The sequence below is a fragment of the Schistocerca piceifrons genome, chromosome 6 (assembly GCF_021461385.2).
Source record: "Schistocerca piceifrons isolate TAMUIC-IGC-003096 chromosome 6, iqSchPice1.1, whole genome shotgun sequence".
Lineage (NCBI taxonomy): Eukaryota > Metazoa > Arthropoda > Insecta > Orthoptera > Acrididae > Schistocerca > Schistocerca piceifrons.
In genome coordinates this window covers 542,562,539-542,577,857 of record NC_060143.1, presented here as the reverse complement: position 1 = coordinate 542,577,857, position 15,319 = coordinate 542,562,539, and the positions used below count along the sequence as shown (strand labels likewise).

At 41.9% G+C, this 15,319-nt stretch overlaps 1 protein-coding gene across 1 annotated transcript in view; it reads right to left on the bottom strand.

Annotated features, from left to right (window-relative positions):
- LOC124802803 (medium-chain acyl-CoA ligase ACSF2, mitochondrial-like) overlaps positions 1-9,504 on the bottom strand; it is a 223,243-nt gene extending 213,739 nt beyond the window's left edge. The window contains exon 1 of the mRNA XM_047263807.1: positions 9,423-9,504. Coding sequence (XP_047119763.1) covers positions 9,423-9,478 — 56 coding nt within the window. The 5' untranslated portion in view covers positions 9,479-9,504. The remainder of the gene's footprint in view (positions 1-9,422) is intronic.
- Between the last annotated feature and the right edge of the window lie 5,815 nt (positions 9,505-15,319).

Sequence of the window (15,319 nt, the reverse complement as noted above, 5' to 3'; positions counted from 1 at the left end):
GTTACAGGAAGTTTGCTGCAAAAATATTGAGCCATGCTGCGTCTGTAGCCGTCCAGAATGTTCTTCAAGCTAACCGCGAACAATTGTAGCGCGGTGACATGGCACACTGCCCTGAAGTCCACGAATGGCTACGAATGGTCTGCAGGTAGCCGAACATAACCATTTTCAGTCAAAGACCGGTTCAGTTGGTCCAGAAGACCCACCCCAATCCACGTAAACATAGCCCACACCACTATGGCGCCACCAACTGAAATCTGGACTCATCTGAGAAGGCCACGGTTTTCCAGCCGTCTAGGATCCATGCGAAACGTTCACGAACCCAGGAGAAATGCTGCAGGCGATGTGGTGCTCTTAGCAAAGGCACTCGCGTCGGTCGTCTGCTTCCACAGCCAATTAACGCCAAATTTCGCCGCACTATCCTAACGGACACGTCCCAAAAACGGTTCAAATGGCTCTGAGCACTATGGGACTTAACTGCTGAGATCATCAGTCCCCTAGAACGTAGAACTACTTAACCCTAACTAACCTAAGGATATCACACACATCCATGCCCGAGGCAGGATTCGAACCTGCGACCGTAGCGGTCGCGCGTTTCCAGACTGAAGCGCCTACAACCGCCCGGCTACCCAAAAGAGCCTGTATAGGGAGAGAGTGGCTAACCGGACGATACGGCGGCCATTTTTCTGCCAAACTGCGGGCGGGACTTTTGAATGGCCAGTAGTGGAGTACACACTCACCGAATCAAAAGCACAAGACAATATGGCGAAATCATTCGTTAAATGCCTTTCTTTACAGCTATAATATACTCATAGTAGCCTACTACGTACAGCACAGGAAAATTTGATACAGTCGCTGTAAAAAGCATTCGTTACTTGCATATATCTCCTTTAAAGTTCGTTTACTAGACATATTGCAATGAAAGTAACGTAAATAAAAAAATATAGTGTATAGCATTTGTTTTGTATCGAAAGTGCATAACGCTAAAGATTTAACGTACCTGTATTATGTAAAATGAATGAAAGTCGTAAGCAGTTGTTTACTTGTGACATGCAAAAAGTGTGAGACGTATTAGTACTTCTTGTCACGTCTTCAATCTTTTTGCATGTCACAAGTAAACAACTGTTACAACTTTCTTTCATATATATTTTCTTCATTGCGTGGAAATGCTAACATGCGAAATCCACCTTCGCCTCTATTGGAACAACCAAATGCAGCACAACCTGGCATCGTCTACGAACGTCTGCAGAATCAATTACAGATGTCAAAAACAATACTGTACAATTACTAACGTGTTTACTTCAAACATGTAGGCCTACCGACTTCATCACAAAACGCTTTATTATGTCAACTCGAATTTAAGATCGCAAACGCTAATTACGTGCTAAAAACGATATACAACTAAATCGATCATGCATGCACAACGCATAACAAGTCTCTCAAGAATTCAAATACCTTTTAATCGTTTCCAAAAGTCCTCTGAACTTCGATTCAACTCAAAAGCACGGGGTACATAGGAAGCGCGAGAGACGTTTGGCAGAAAAATGGCGCCAAAGCTAATCAACCAATCACGGGCAACTTCACCTATGGCCACTCTCTCTGTATACAGGCTCTCTTAGGCTACCCCGGCCGGCGATACGTCCCAGATTAATTTCTGCGGTCATTTCACGCAGTGTTAGCAGTGATAACTCTACGCCAACGCCGCTGCTCTCGGTCCCTAAGTGAAGGGCGACGGCCACTGCGTTATTCGTGGTGGGAGTTAATGCCTGAAATGTGGTATTCTCGCCGCACTCTTGACACTGTGGATCTCGGAATATTGAATTCTCTAACGATTTTCGAAACTGAATGTCCCATGCGTGTAGCTCCGACTACAATTCCGCGTTCAACGCTTGTTAATTTACTTGGTGAGCCATAATCACATCGGAAACATTGTCACATGAATCACCTGATTCAAATGACAGCTCCTCCAATGCTCTGCTCTTTTATAGCCTGTGTACGCGATACTACGGCCATTTGTGTATGGGCATATCGCTATCCCATGACTTTTGTCACCTCAATGTGCAACTAGCACAGTGGGAAAAGCAAAACTTGAGACAGAATGGAGCCTTACTCATTGCAAGTTTGAGGGCGAAGAGTGAAGTGGGCATTACTGTCGTCAACAAAAGGTACCGTCAGTGAATGGAACAGTATTATTTGCAAAGAAGGCACACAGCGCACACCGTTGACATTTGCACTGTTATGGAGGTATTTTCAGGGCAATAGAGGATGAGGAGGAGGAAGATCCAAAGAAGAGCGACGCGTTTCGTCACAGGGTTATTTGGTAAGCGTGATAGCGTTACGGAGATGTTTAGCAAACTCAAGTGGCAGACTCTGCAAGAGAGGCGCTCTGCATCGCGGTGTAGCTTGCTGTCCAGGTTTCGAGAGGGTGCGTTTCTGGATGAGGCATTGAATATATTGCTTCTCCCTACTTATACCTCGCGAGGAGATCACGAATGTAAAATTAGAGAGATTCGAGCGCGCACGGAGCCTTTCCGGCGGTCGTTCTTCGCGCGAACCACATACGCGAGTGGAACAGGAAAGGGAGGTAATGACAGTGGCACGTAAAGTGCCCTCAGCCACACACCGTTGGGGGGCTTGCGGAGTATAGATGTAGATGTAGAAGAGGGGGAGCACCAGATTAATGTCCCGTCGACAACAAGATCATTAGAGACGGAGTATAAGCTCGGATTATGGAAGGATGGGGAAGGAAACCGGCCGCGCCCTTTCAAAGAACCCACCCCGAAATTTGCCTGAAGCGATTTAGGATAGTCACGGGAAACCTAAATCGGGATGGCCGGACGCTGGTTTGGACCACCGTCCTCCCGAATTCAAGTCCAGTGTGCTAACCATTGCGCCACCTCGCTGGGTCAGAACAATACAACCACGAATATAAATGGGAATACGGAATGCTGTTGCTGTGTACCAAGTCATCACAGATCATAGGTTCCTCGTAACAAAATACTGAGAGAATATTCCTGAACAACCTCCGAAAGTTTTTCGATGGATTTCGAGTTCTCCTTCCTTACCCAGAACGAAGAAATACAACACGCGGTTTTCGAAGCTTTAGCAGACCATGAGGCGAGGTAATTTTTATTTTACGTCTGCAAAACAATGACTCCGTCTTTTTATATGAAACTGTATAGTTTTTGTGGTACTGAAATGAGCTATCGAAGAGGACTCCAACGACGTAATATGTGTGGAACCCGATCAAACAGCAACAAATATATAGAGCAGCAAATCACCGTTCCGCCGTCAGGAAACACCTGCCGTACTGTGTCAAAGTAAGCAAACACGCAACTCAAGTAACATTTATATGCTTATTATTATGATTGTTATATCAGGTGCCCAACTTGTTGACCCTGAACACTGGTACACGCTAAAAATCGATTCCGGATAGGAAACACTGCATGTTGAATTTCATTAGGTCGGTGACAGTCGACATTTCATGTCTACGGCAGCCGTCGATGTTTCTCTGTACACATCTTGTTTTAATCTTCCCCACGGATAAAAGTCTGTTCAGTGTGTGAACATTCTGTTTCCTCAAACAACTGATCCAACGATCTATATGTATTGTTTTATGAAGGTCACCAATTGTGATTGTTGTGGTCTTCAGTCCAGAGACTGGTTTGATGCCCCTCTCCATGCTACTATATCCTGTGCAAGCCTCTTCATCTCCGAACAACAGCAACCTACATTCTTCTGAATATGCTTAGCGTATTCATCTCTTGGTCTTTCTCTACGATTTTTACCCGCCAATTTTCCCTCAAATACTAAACTGGTGATCCTTTGATGCCTCAAAATGTGTCCTACCAATCGATCCCTTCTTCTGGTCAAGTTATGCCAGAAATTCCTCTTCTCCCCAATTCTATTCAGTACCTCCTGACCGACCCACCTAATCTTCAGCATTCTTCTGTGACACTGCATTTCGAAAGCTTCTATTCTCTTCTTGCCTAAACTATTTATCGTCCATGTCTCACTTCCATACATACTATACTCCATACAAATGCTTTCAGAAAAGACATCCTGACACTTAAATCTATACTCGATGTTAGCCAATTTCTCTTCTTCAGTAACGCCTTCCTTTTCGTAGCCAGTCTACATTTTATATCCTCCGTACTTCGCCTATCATCAGTTATTTTGCTTCCCAAATAGCAAAACTAATTTACTACTTTAAGTAATCTCATTTTTGAGACGTTTGCATTCTTTTTTGCCTGCTTCACTTACTGCATTTTTATATTTTCTCCTTTCATCAATTAAATTCAATATCTCTTCTGTTACACTCGGATTTCTACTAGCCCTCGTCTTTTTACCTACTTGATCCTCTGCTGCCTTCACTAGTTCGTCTCTCAAAGCTACCCATACTTCTTGTACTGTAGACTTGGCCACTGTTTCTATGTTTCGATACAGTGTATCGATACGTGGAACTGTTTCAGTGTTTCGGAACGGCTTTGGTTCACTGTTTCGAAACAGTGGTGTTTCATTCCGCCCCTGTCTCGGATAACCGCACCAGATTCGATCTCGAGCCAAACACAGAAACTGTATCGTTGTTTCAAAATAAGGCTGTTTCAGTCCACCTGCGCTTGGAACGGACTAATTGTATCGAAACAGTGATGTTTCATTCCGCTCTGTGTCGTACGAGATTTGGGCTCGGCACAGACACTGAAACAACATAACACTTAATGAAACACTTTCAAGAGTCGCGAAATATTTTTGACAAGCAATAGAATGAAGCTTAAGATATCCGAAAATAAAGCTTCTTTTCTAGCTGACAGTCCTATTATGAAATGGCGTAACATCTGCTTTATAAACACTAACCAAACAATGAAACAACGCATACTATTCAATTTCAAAATAATAAATATGTGAAAATCATTCGGTTAAATTACACTTTTTTTATAACATACGCTTCTCTTTTCATGTACAGTAATCGTATTAAGAAACGCAAGTAAGCCTACAACATTCTGAATAAAAAAAAAGGCGTAGAGTGACAGTTATTAGATATATACATAAATTTGATGTAGGTATAATTGCAAGCAATCTGTTTGACATATCACTGATAGTGCAGCGGTGAACGGGAAGGGCTGGGAAACATGGTGACTTTATAGTAACGGTTCGAAACACCTTGAAAGGCAAAATTTTTTCTGTTATATTTTGTTATTTATTCGAATTATTTGGTGTTATCTGTGAGTCTATAGTCACTGTGCCTATTATCCACAATGATTCCCTTTGTGTGCATGGAAATTAGCAGGATTGGTATATTACCCATACTAACGGAATGTGGGAATCCCAGTAGCACATTCGTTGTTTCTGCAGTTTGCTCCAACCTCCAGTTCCGTTCGTGGTGGTTCTTCTGTCTTCAGCTATGGCTGTCCTCAGCCAATTGAAAAGTATGTAAGTCACACAACACGAAAGCAGCGCATTTGCTGCAGGAAATACGAAACTGCCAAGACTCCCAAGTGATAGTTTCATACTTTCTGCGAAATGATTAGCGCTCTCGCACCTCATTTGTGTTTATATGGACATACTTATACAGCAGACATTCAAGATGATAAAATGTGTAGGTTTATTAGATTACAAAACACAAACTGTTTCACTGTTTCGAAACAGCGTATCGAAACATTACATTGTACTGTTTCATTTGTTTCGAAACAGTTAAGTGTTTCAGTTTGCCCATCTCTATTGTACTGTATTTCTTTCCCTCATTGTTGTCAATCGCTTCCTAATGCTCTCTCTGAAACTCTCTACAATCTCTGATTCTTTCAGTATATCCAGGTCCCATCTCCTTAAATTTCCACCTTTTTGCAGTTTCTTCAGGTTTAATCTACAGTTCGTAACCAATAGAGTGTGGTCAAAGTCCACATCTGCCACTGGGAACGTCTTGCAATTTAAAACCTGGTTCCTAAATCTCTGTCTTACCATTATATAATCTGTCTGAAACCTTCCAATGTCTCCAGGCTTCTTCCATGTATAAAACTTTCTTTTATGATTATTAAACCAAGAATTAGCTATGATTGAGTTATGCTCTGTGCAAAATTCTACCACCAGGCGTCTTCCTCTTTCATTCCTTACCGCCATTCCACATTCATCTGCTGCTTTTCCTCCTCTTCCTTTTCCTACTATCAAATTCCAGCCCCCATGACTATTAAATTTTTATTTCCCTTCGCTACCTGTTTTTTTTTTCCTGCATTTCTTCTATCTCTTCGTCATCTACGGAGCTACTTGGCATAAAAACTTGTACTACAGTGGTGCGTGTGGGCTTCGTGTCTATTTTGACTACAATAATGCGTTCACTATGCTGTTCGTAGAAGCTTACCCACACCCCTATTTTTTTTATTCAGCATTAAACCTACTCCTGCGTTACCCAGATTTGATTTTGTATTTATAACCCTGTATTCACCTAACCAGAAGTCGTATTCCTCCTGCCACATAACTTCACTAATTCCCACTATCCCTAGCTTTACCCTATCCATTTCCCTTTGTAAATTTTCTAACCTACCTGCCCGATTAAGGGATCTGACATTCCACGCTCCAATCTGTAGAACACCAGTTTTCTTTCTCCTGACAACGACATCCTCCTGAGTAGTCCCCGCCCAGAGATCCGAATGGGGGGTTATTTTACCTCTGGAATATTTTACCCAAGAGGATGCCATCCTCATTTAACAACACGGTAAAAATTACGGCTGTAGTTTCCCCTTGCTTTCAGCCATTCGCAGTACCAGCACAGTAAGGCCGTTTTGGTTAATGTTACAAGGCCAGATCAGTCAATCATCCAGACTGTTGCCCCTGCAACTACTGAAGAGGCTGCTGCCCCTCTTCAGGAACCACACGTTTGTCTGGCCTCTCAACAGATACCCCTCCATTGCGGTTGCACCTAAGGTACGGCTGCCTATACCGCTGAGGCACGGCAAGGTCCATGGTTCATGTTCTACTACAACTTCAAAAGAACAACTTCGAATATTGACCAAAAACTGTGAAAAAAATTATTAGAAAATAAAAATATCAGCACTCGATATTGACATTTTTATATCGATATATCAGTGGTAAAACAATGCTTATGGATATCGACATTTTTTGGAAAATATACCGATATTTTATCAACAGCCCTAATCTGGACACTCCTAGATAATGTGGTGTTCACCACCACATGTCACGAGTGTGGCCATGCCAGTACTAAGGGAGGCGGGGAGTATTGTGTTATCAGTAGAGAAGCAGTAATAGCAGAGTGTGCCGGTCAGGAAAGATCAGTGACTTAAAATCTGCACTAGTCATTGGATGTCACCTGAGTAATAAAACAATCGGTGACATTTCAATCCTCTAAAGCTGCCCAAGTGGACTGTTGGTGATGTGAATGTGAAGTAGAAGAGAGAAAAAAAGGCCTCAGCTAAATAAAGGCCAGGCGACCTTATGCACTTACGGTCAAGGATGGTCGAGCATCACGGATGGTGGTTAAAAAAAAAAATCGCGTGAAATCAGCAGAAGGAATCATTTGTGAGTTTCAAAGTTCCACCAGAAGTCCAGCTAGCACAAAGTGCGTACAGGGTTAAAACGAATGGAGTATAGTGGTCGAGCACCTATTCATAAGCCAGACATTCCTGTAGCAAAAATGGAAATGAACATATGGCTTTGTTGGTCGGGAGGCCCCAGGCTGGGGAAGTTCGGCCGCCGAGTGGAAGTCTTATTTCAGTTGATGCCACATTGAGTGACTTCTATGCAGGTGATGACGATGAATGATGAGGGCAACACAACACCCAGTCCACGAACGGAGAAAATCCCTAACCCGGTCGGGAATCGAACCCAGGCCCGCCGCAGAAGAGGCAAGCACGTAACCACCCAGCTAAGCAGGCGGACATTCCTGTAGCAAAGCTGCATGATGCTTCAGGTGGTGTAAAGGGCGAAGACAGTTGACAGTGTGTGACTGGATACAAGTGATTTGGAGTGATGAATCACCCTGTGGCAATCCGATGGGAGGGACTGAAACTGGCGCATACCTCTAGAACATTACCAGCCATCATGCGTTGAGTCAACAATGAAGTATGGAGGAGCTGGTGTTACGATATGGGTTGTTTTTCTTAGTCAGGATGTTGTTCCCTTTTTGCGGCTAAGAAAACGCTTAATGCGGAAGAATATAAACGCATTTTGTAGCATTGCGTTCTGCAGACAGTAGAGCAACAGTCAGAAGATGGCTGATTGTATCAGCATGTCACTGCACTCTGTCATAAAGGAACATTTCTAAGGCCATGGATTGAGGGCAACAACATTCCTGAAATGGAGTCAACTGGCCATAGTTCCGACCTGGATCCAATGGAGCACCTTCTGGATGAGTCAGAACATCCCAGCATCCACTGTCAGTATATTTTTTTTTTGGTTTCGACTCCTAAGGAAGAATGGGCTGGCATTCCTCCACAGATATACATACACCTCATTGAATGTGTTCCCAGCAGAGCTCAAGCCGTCATAAAGACGAAGAGTGGACAAAGCCCACAGTAATGTGACTAATACGTGTCCATATATTTTTGATTGGTTTGTGTGTGTTGCAAATATTGATATACAGATACCACTACTGTGTTTTATTTCATCCGCCCCTGTTCATTTCCAGTGCTCTTTATGATTCGTTTCACGATTAGACAATCCCTGTTCTCACAAAACATTCATTCATAAACTATGGATACTATGGCTGTACATCTATACAAACCATCTAAACATAAATAATGGGGGTCAATAGTGGCCGAATTTTGTGACAAACGGTCGTAACAAATGGCTCTGAGCACTATGGGACTTAACATCTTAGGTCATCAGTCCCCTAGAACTTAGAACTAGTTAAACCTAACTAACCTAAGGACATCACACACATCCATGCCCGAGGCAGGATTCGAACCTGCGACCGTAGCAGTCGCGCGGTTCCGGACTGCGCGCCTAGAACCGCGAGACCACCGCGGCCGGCAATTGGTCGTAACAGCTTTATTCTGAGATTTATGAGGCACAGAGAGTGAACATTAGCATAACATCAAGTTTTACAGAATAGCAAGTTATTTGTGGTAGAAGGACCCTAGCTTTACTGTGTATACGAAACACGTTATCAGATTACTGGAGGAGTGGTACAGTTGCTGAAAGGGTTACATTGCTACTTTCACTGTCCCTGAGTATTGCCCACTATAATCAGTTTCTAGCTGCAAACCATAATGTCTCTAGATCGCATTCTTATATGTCAGGTCGAAGCGCTCTCTTTGCTTCGCTGAATTCTGGTGATGTTCTGTTTTCTGGAAGCATGCCGCACGCGCTTGGTCTCTGACGCTAATTTACCCGCTCTCCGCCTGCTCTTCCAGAGTAAGAAATGGACCTGAGTAGCTACGCGTAGCGCACGGCACGTCTGAAAGAGTGACACATACCTCCTTATGCAGAGCAGCACAGCAGTGCCGAAACTGTGCCGCAGAATCACACGCATCGCGTCTGCTAGCTGTGGTCTCGGCGTTAGGCCAAACACTGAACTGAATCGGCGCTTTCGTCACAGCCGAGATCCACCGAAGATTGCCGAACGCTATGACGTCTTCAAAACATATGCGCAGCGCAGCAGCTGAGCAGCTAAGCTAAGTGCGAGCGCGTGTGTATAAGGATGACATGTGCATTCTGAGTGCGGGCTGTCCTTGAAATATTTATCTGCAGTATTTAACGCTAAACTGTCAGGGAGGCGCAAGATTGTATTGAAGCGAAATAATGCTCTTGATATCTAGCTTTAAAGGCCTTACTTGCGCGAGCAATATCTTATCTTAAATGACAGTAACTGTGTTACACATCAAGGTCACTTTTTTCGAAAGCCACGCCACGGGACCACTAAGTTCGTCATAATGAGGTTGTTAGCACTTGTGGGCAAAGAATGCCATAGAGAGGCAAAACCGTGAGCAGTGAATCAAACCGAATGACACAAAGGGGCAGTGATGGACAATGTGTGTTTTGCAGTTACAGCTAGAAACGAAATTACCTTTGAATACAGGGCACAAAAGTTTAATATAAATCGTTTCTCAATAGTTTGAGTGGCGTTTATATAAACACTGTTAACCCCAAAGGGACATTTGTGTGACAGCTCAAAAATGGACGGTAGAATACACAGCCTGCAAAATTCAGTTTAGGATCATTTTCAGTTTGTTTTAATACACAGTTTTCTGCACCAAAGATACCGCATATCCAATACATAAATCTATAACTGTCAGAGAACGACACAGAATTCCGAGAAAAACGTTATACAAAAAAAAAATGCGTTAATTTAAATTGTTCATACCGTGCAGTATACATCCATCTCAAGTAGAAAAAAATTTTGTTACATAGGTAAAAAACGGAGTCTTTGACTCACAATCAGTTACATTAGTACCTAAACAGCACTGCCCATGCATAGTAGCGCTCGATTGATTGCACGTTGTGAAATTGATACCTGATGCTCTCCATTGTGCATCTTGATAAAATGGCTTTCCAGTGAATCATTTTATTGTTACGCATTACATGGACGCAAAATGAGTTTCCACCTCCATGTGGATTTTAGGATTCAGTATCGCAGAGCACGATAATTTACACTTTCGCCTGGTAATCTGCGTTGGTACTTCTGATCCGAAATTATAATTTCAAACGCACTGTGAATACATATTTCATTTAAACAATTAGCATAATGCAGTAAAAACAATTACTGGTGTACAGTTCATGAGAGATTCACAAATCGTAAATGAGCCACTGACATTTCGTATCATGCGTTTATTTGGTAGAGGGTAGTGGGGCAATGACAAAGGATATAGGAATCCAGGACAAATTGCTGTAAATGTGAATCTTGTAGGGGAGAATGAAAAATGGACAAACTGAAATATTTCTTGAAAACTAGAAACAACTGAAACGTGAACTAACAACTGACACTGAAGAATAGTGCTGGAGGAACCACACCTCTACTATTGTTAAAATATTAATGCCTCGATTATATGCAGGAATTAAAGACAAGCATCTACTTCAAAATAAGAACTCTCCTCAAAAGTGGGATAATTTATCTGCAGTATATGAACACTAATCCCAAAACTAACAAGTGCATTCTCATTATCTTTTTATATAATAGCTACTGCAATAATTATGTCATTAGATATACAGTGTCAAACAGTTTTTCTAAAACATCAAATTACTAAAGGTAATTCTGTAATTTTAATGGAATCGGAAAACACAATACCTACCAGTACTGCAACTGTCTAAAAGTTAATTAATTGGTTTAAAATGCAAATACACCAAAAGTTATTCTCCATGCCTTCCATCCAGCAATGAAGTTTTCAATCACAACAGAAACTTACGATGCTTCAGAAGTTTTGTAAATGTTCTACATTTTTCTGCTTGCTTTTGTCAAGTTTCTTCATGGTCTCAAAAATCAGGGAATATCATGTGGCAAGGTAAATCTGAATGAATGAACTTTATTATAGAAGTAAATAAGTGCATCAAGGTACATAAATATATCAAGGTATACACCAATCTTCTATCCTTATTCTAGTTGTCACTGATTAATATTTAAACAGTTATTACCTCCTAAACAGAACAAGCTTTGCAAAAGTTTGTTCTGTCTGCAGATTTCTTTTTACTGAAGTAAAAAAACCTTACAGGTGAAAATACCAATGACACATAACACAATTCTGCATTGACATCTGTACCTGGTTGAGAACATTTCTATTTGCGACCTAAGCATTATATTTTTATTTGTCTTATGTAACAAACTTGAATTACTTGTGAAAACATGCTTTGCTACTTTGCATACTGTTAAAACTTCCTTTGAAGTGGCGAATAAACAGCCTGTGTCTTTCATTTTAACTAGACCATACTCTTCTGAACTTGAACATAAACTGTCAAAATATTCTACACATTTTGTTTCCTTATATGACACTTCTACATATAGCATCTGCCATCAAGATCCCATTCTTGTGATACAAACTGAACTACAGTCCCTCCTTAAAACCTAAGGGCCCTCACAAGGACTAAGGCATCAATCCATAGAACTTCTTAGCCCATCCAAATCATGCACTCCCCATCTTACCCTCTTCCTAATATTCACAAATGCAATCACCCAGGCTGTCCCATAGTCACTGGTTTCAAAGTGCCCACTTAACATAAATCTGCTTTAGTTGATCAGTGCCTGTAACCTATAGCACAAGGAACCCTCCTACATCAAAGACACCAAGCATTTTCTTGACTGTGTGAAATCTGAGACTGCCCCACTCCCAACACATGCCTTGCTTTTTACCATTGATGCCACCTTCCTCTACACCAATATTCCCCACGTACATGGTCTGTCTGCTGGTGAACCTTACCTCAACCAACACCCACCTTATTCCAAATATATGGTCCTTCCTGCAGACTTTAATCAACTTTATTCTTACAAACAACTACTTTACCTTTGAGAAACAGACATACACAAAGATGAGGGACACAGTCATGGGAACCAGGATAGGTCCTTCTTATGCCAACATTTTTGGGAGTCACTTTGAGGAGGCTTTCCTGAGATCCATAAGCCTTCAGCATCTGGTTTGGCTTAAATACATTGGTGATATCTTTGCCATATGGAATCATGGTGAGAATGATGTGTTAAAATTTTTGAAACCTTCACAAGTTTCTATTCCAGATCTCATGCCCCTTTCCTTGACAATTACCTCATTCTCACTGAGAGTTAACTACACAATTCTTTTCACATTAAACCTCCTAACAAACAACAGTATTTACATTTTGATAGATGTCATCTTTTCCATGTCAAACATTCCCTCCCATACAGCCTTGGCAACTGAGGCAAACATATTTGTTTGGATGCAGGCTCTTTACACCAACACACAACCATTCTCACCTGAGCCTTCACTGGACATAATTACCCCACAAGCCTAGTTCAAAAGCAGATTTTCTGGATCATCACATCCAATCCTGGTACTACTGATCCCTCCAAAAAACAACTTAAGAGTACACCTCCTGTCACTCATTGCTGCCCTGGTCTTGATGTATTAATCAGCTTCTTCGACAAGGCTATGACTTCCTAAAATCATTCCCTGAAATGAGGTCTATTCTGTCTGACATTTTGCCCGCCACAGCTAGAATAATTTTTCATTGTGTACCCAATCTCCACAATATTCTGGTCACATGTTATGGTCCTTTTGCAATCGATTGTCTACCCTATGGTTCCTACCCCTTTGACCATCCCCACTGTAAGACTTGCACTATGCACCCTCCTACCACCACCTGTACCAGCCCTGTAACTGGCAAAATGTGTGCTATTGAAAGGAGAGCCACCTGTGAAGTGACACATGTCATGTATCAGCTGTTGTTTATACACTATTCTATTTGGCCTTCCAAATTGGTGTGAGTATCACCAAGTTATCAGTTATTATGAACAGGCATAGACAGAAGGTCTATATTGACTACATACAATTTCCTGTTGTAGAGCATGCCATACAACATGAGTCATGATGTCAGTGCCTCTTCACAACGCATGCTATCTGGGTTCTGTCCCCCTGGACATCAGTTTACAATGTGCCGCTTCTGTTTTTTTGAATTTAGCATCATTAGCTTCAGTTTTTCGCTATTATTTCTGTTGAATCCTTGTTAGCAGCTTTTATGTCGTCACGTTGTCTCTGATGCGCAGCTCATGGTCTAGTGGTGAGCGCTGCTGCCTCTGGATCGCAGGGTCCTGTGTTCGATTCCTGGCTGGATTGAGGAGTTTCTCTGCCCAGGGACTAGGTATTTATGTTGTCCTCATCATTTCCTCCTCCTCCTCCTCCTCCTCATTATCATCATTTGTGACAGTGGCTAGATTGGACTGGGTAAAAACATTGGACTGTGTAAAAATTGGGACTTTGTACAGGCGCTGATGATCGCACAGTTGAGTACCCAACAAACCAAACATCTTCGTTGCATCTGTAAAACTGTACCATGGGAAGCAAGGAGAAGATGTTGGTTGGTGGCTGGTATTCTCATTCTATAATACAAACTGCATGCAATTATTAACTGGGTTCTTTATCAACATAAACAAAGAGCTACTTAAGCTTCCACATGCTGTGGTACAAGCTCTCCTATATAGTACACTTTAGCCTCACTGCTGGTGAAGTACAAAGTCCACTATGAACACTACTATGTTTGCTGTGTGCTGTCTGATTCTAAGCTAGAGGCTGTCACAGCATCTCTATTTCAGTGACACACTGGAACTTACATGGCATACGGACTCAAACTAACTACACTAACTGGCCCTTTGGTCTGTGGCAGCAATTCTATATACTGGCAGCTGAGAAGCCACTGGTGGCACATTTCCAGCAAGTCTGTTGTTGGTGTCGATCAATCTTCTTATGATGTCTACGCGTCACGGTGTGCTGGTGCCAGCTTACGCCAGCACAACTTGACTAAGGTATTTGAAGTGTTGTACTCATCACTGCTGCAAGATCACCTGCAAATCAAGGCAATTTATCTCTAATGATCCTCTGTCTAATGTGACTCTATGGTTAACTTTATGGATAACTTACTGCTTCTACTACTCTTTTATTGCTTTCTCAAGCACTCAGTTTGAGAGTGATCTCCTTGTCTTACCAAAGTCTCCATTGTGAAAGGCTGTGAAATTTCTCCCATGGATTTTACTTATTATTACTATTAGTATTACTTTTAGGTCTACAAAACAGGACGCTGCAAGTTGTTCTTCAGTGTAAACAAACAGGGAACACATCTGAGTATGACAAAAATTTGTGCACATGATTCATTGGCAATGTTTCCAGTTCTTTGGAACTTACAGAGAAGCAACAAGATGTTAGCTCTTGTTGGTTCTGGCTTCTTAAATTTCCATGTGAACTCCTGTTGTACCTCCAGATAAGAAAAAAATCATGCAAGCAAACAGTAACAGCAAGCACACATTTATATGCTTTAAGCATTCTTAGTGATTATCTTGGAGAAAAAAATTGGGTGGTGCTAATCTGCTGACACTGGTATTATGGGAATTAATTTTATATTACTTTATACATGTATGCAAGGAGAGGAAAATCCACTTTGGAGGGAGGGGGGGGGGGGGGGCACCTGCAATGTGCTTCCATCTTCCTCCTGCCTCTTTTCTGTTTCTTTTATATAATGCTGTTCTTTTCTTCCTGCATCAATCCCCAGCATGTCTTTCTGCACTGTTCACAGGACAACTCTTGCTTTTGAATGGTTGCTGCACTTATAATTCAAGTATCACTGCCATTAATTCAAAAGACGACTAATATACAATGACTGAGTTTTCCATTTCAGAAACACTGAAAGCTTCATTTCAAAAACT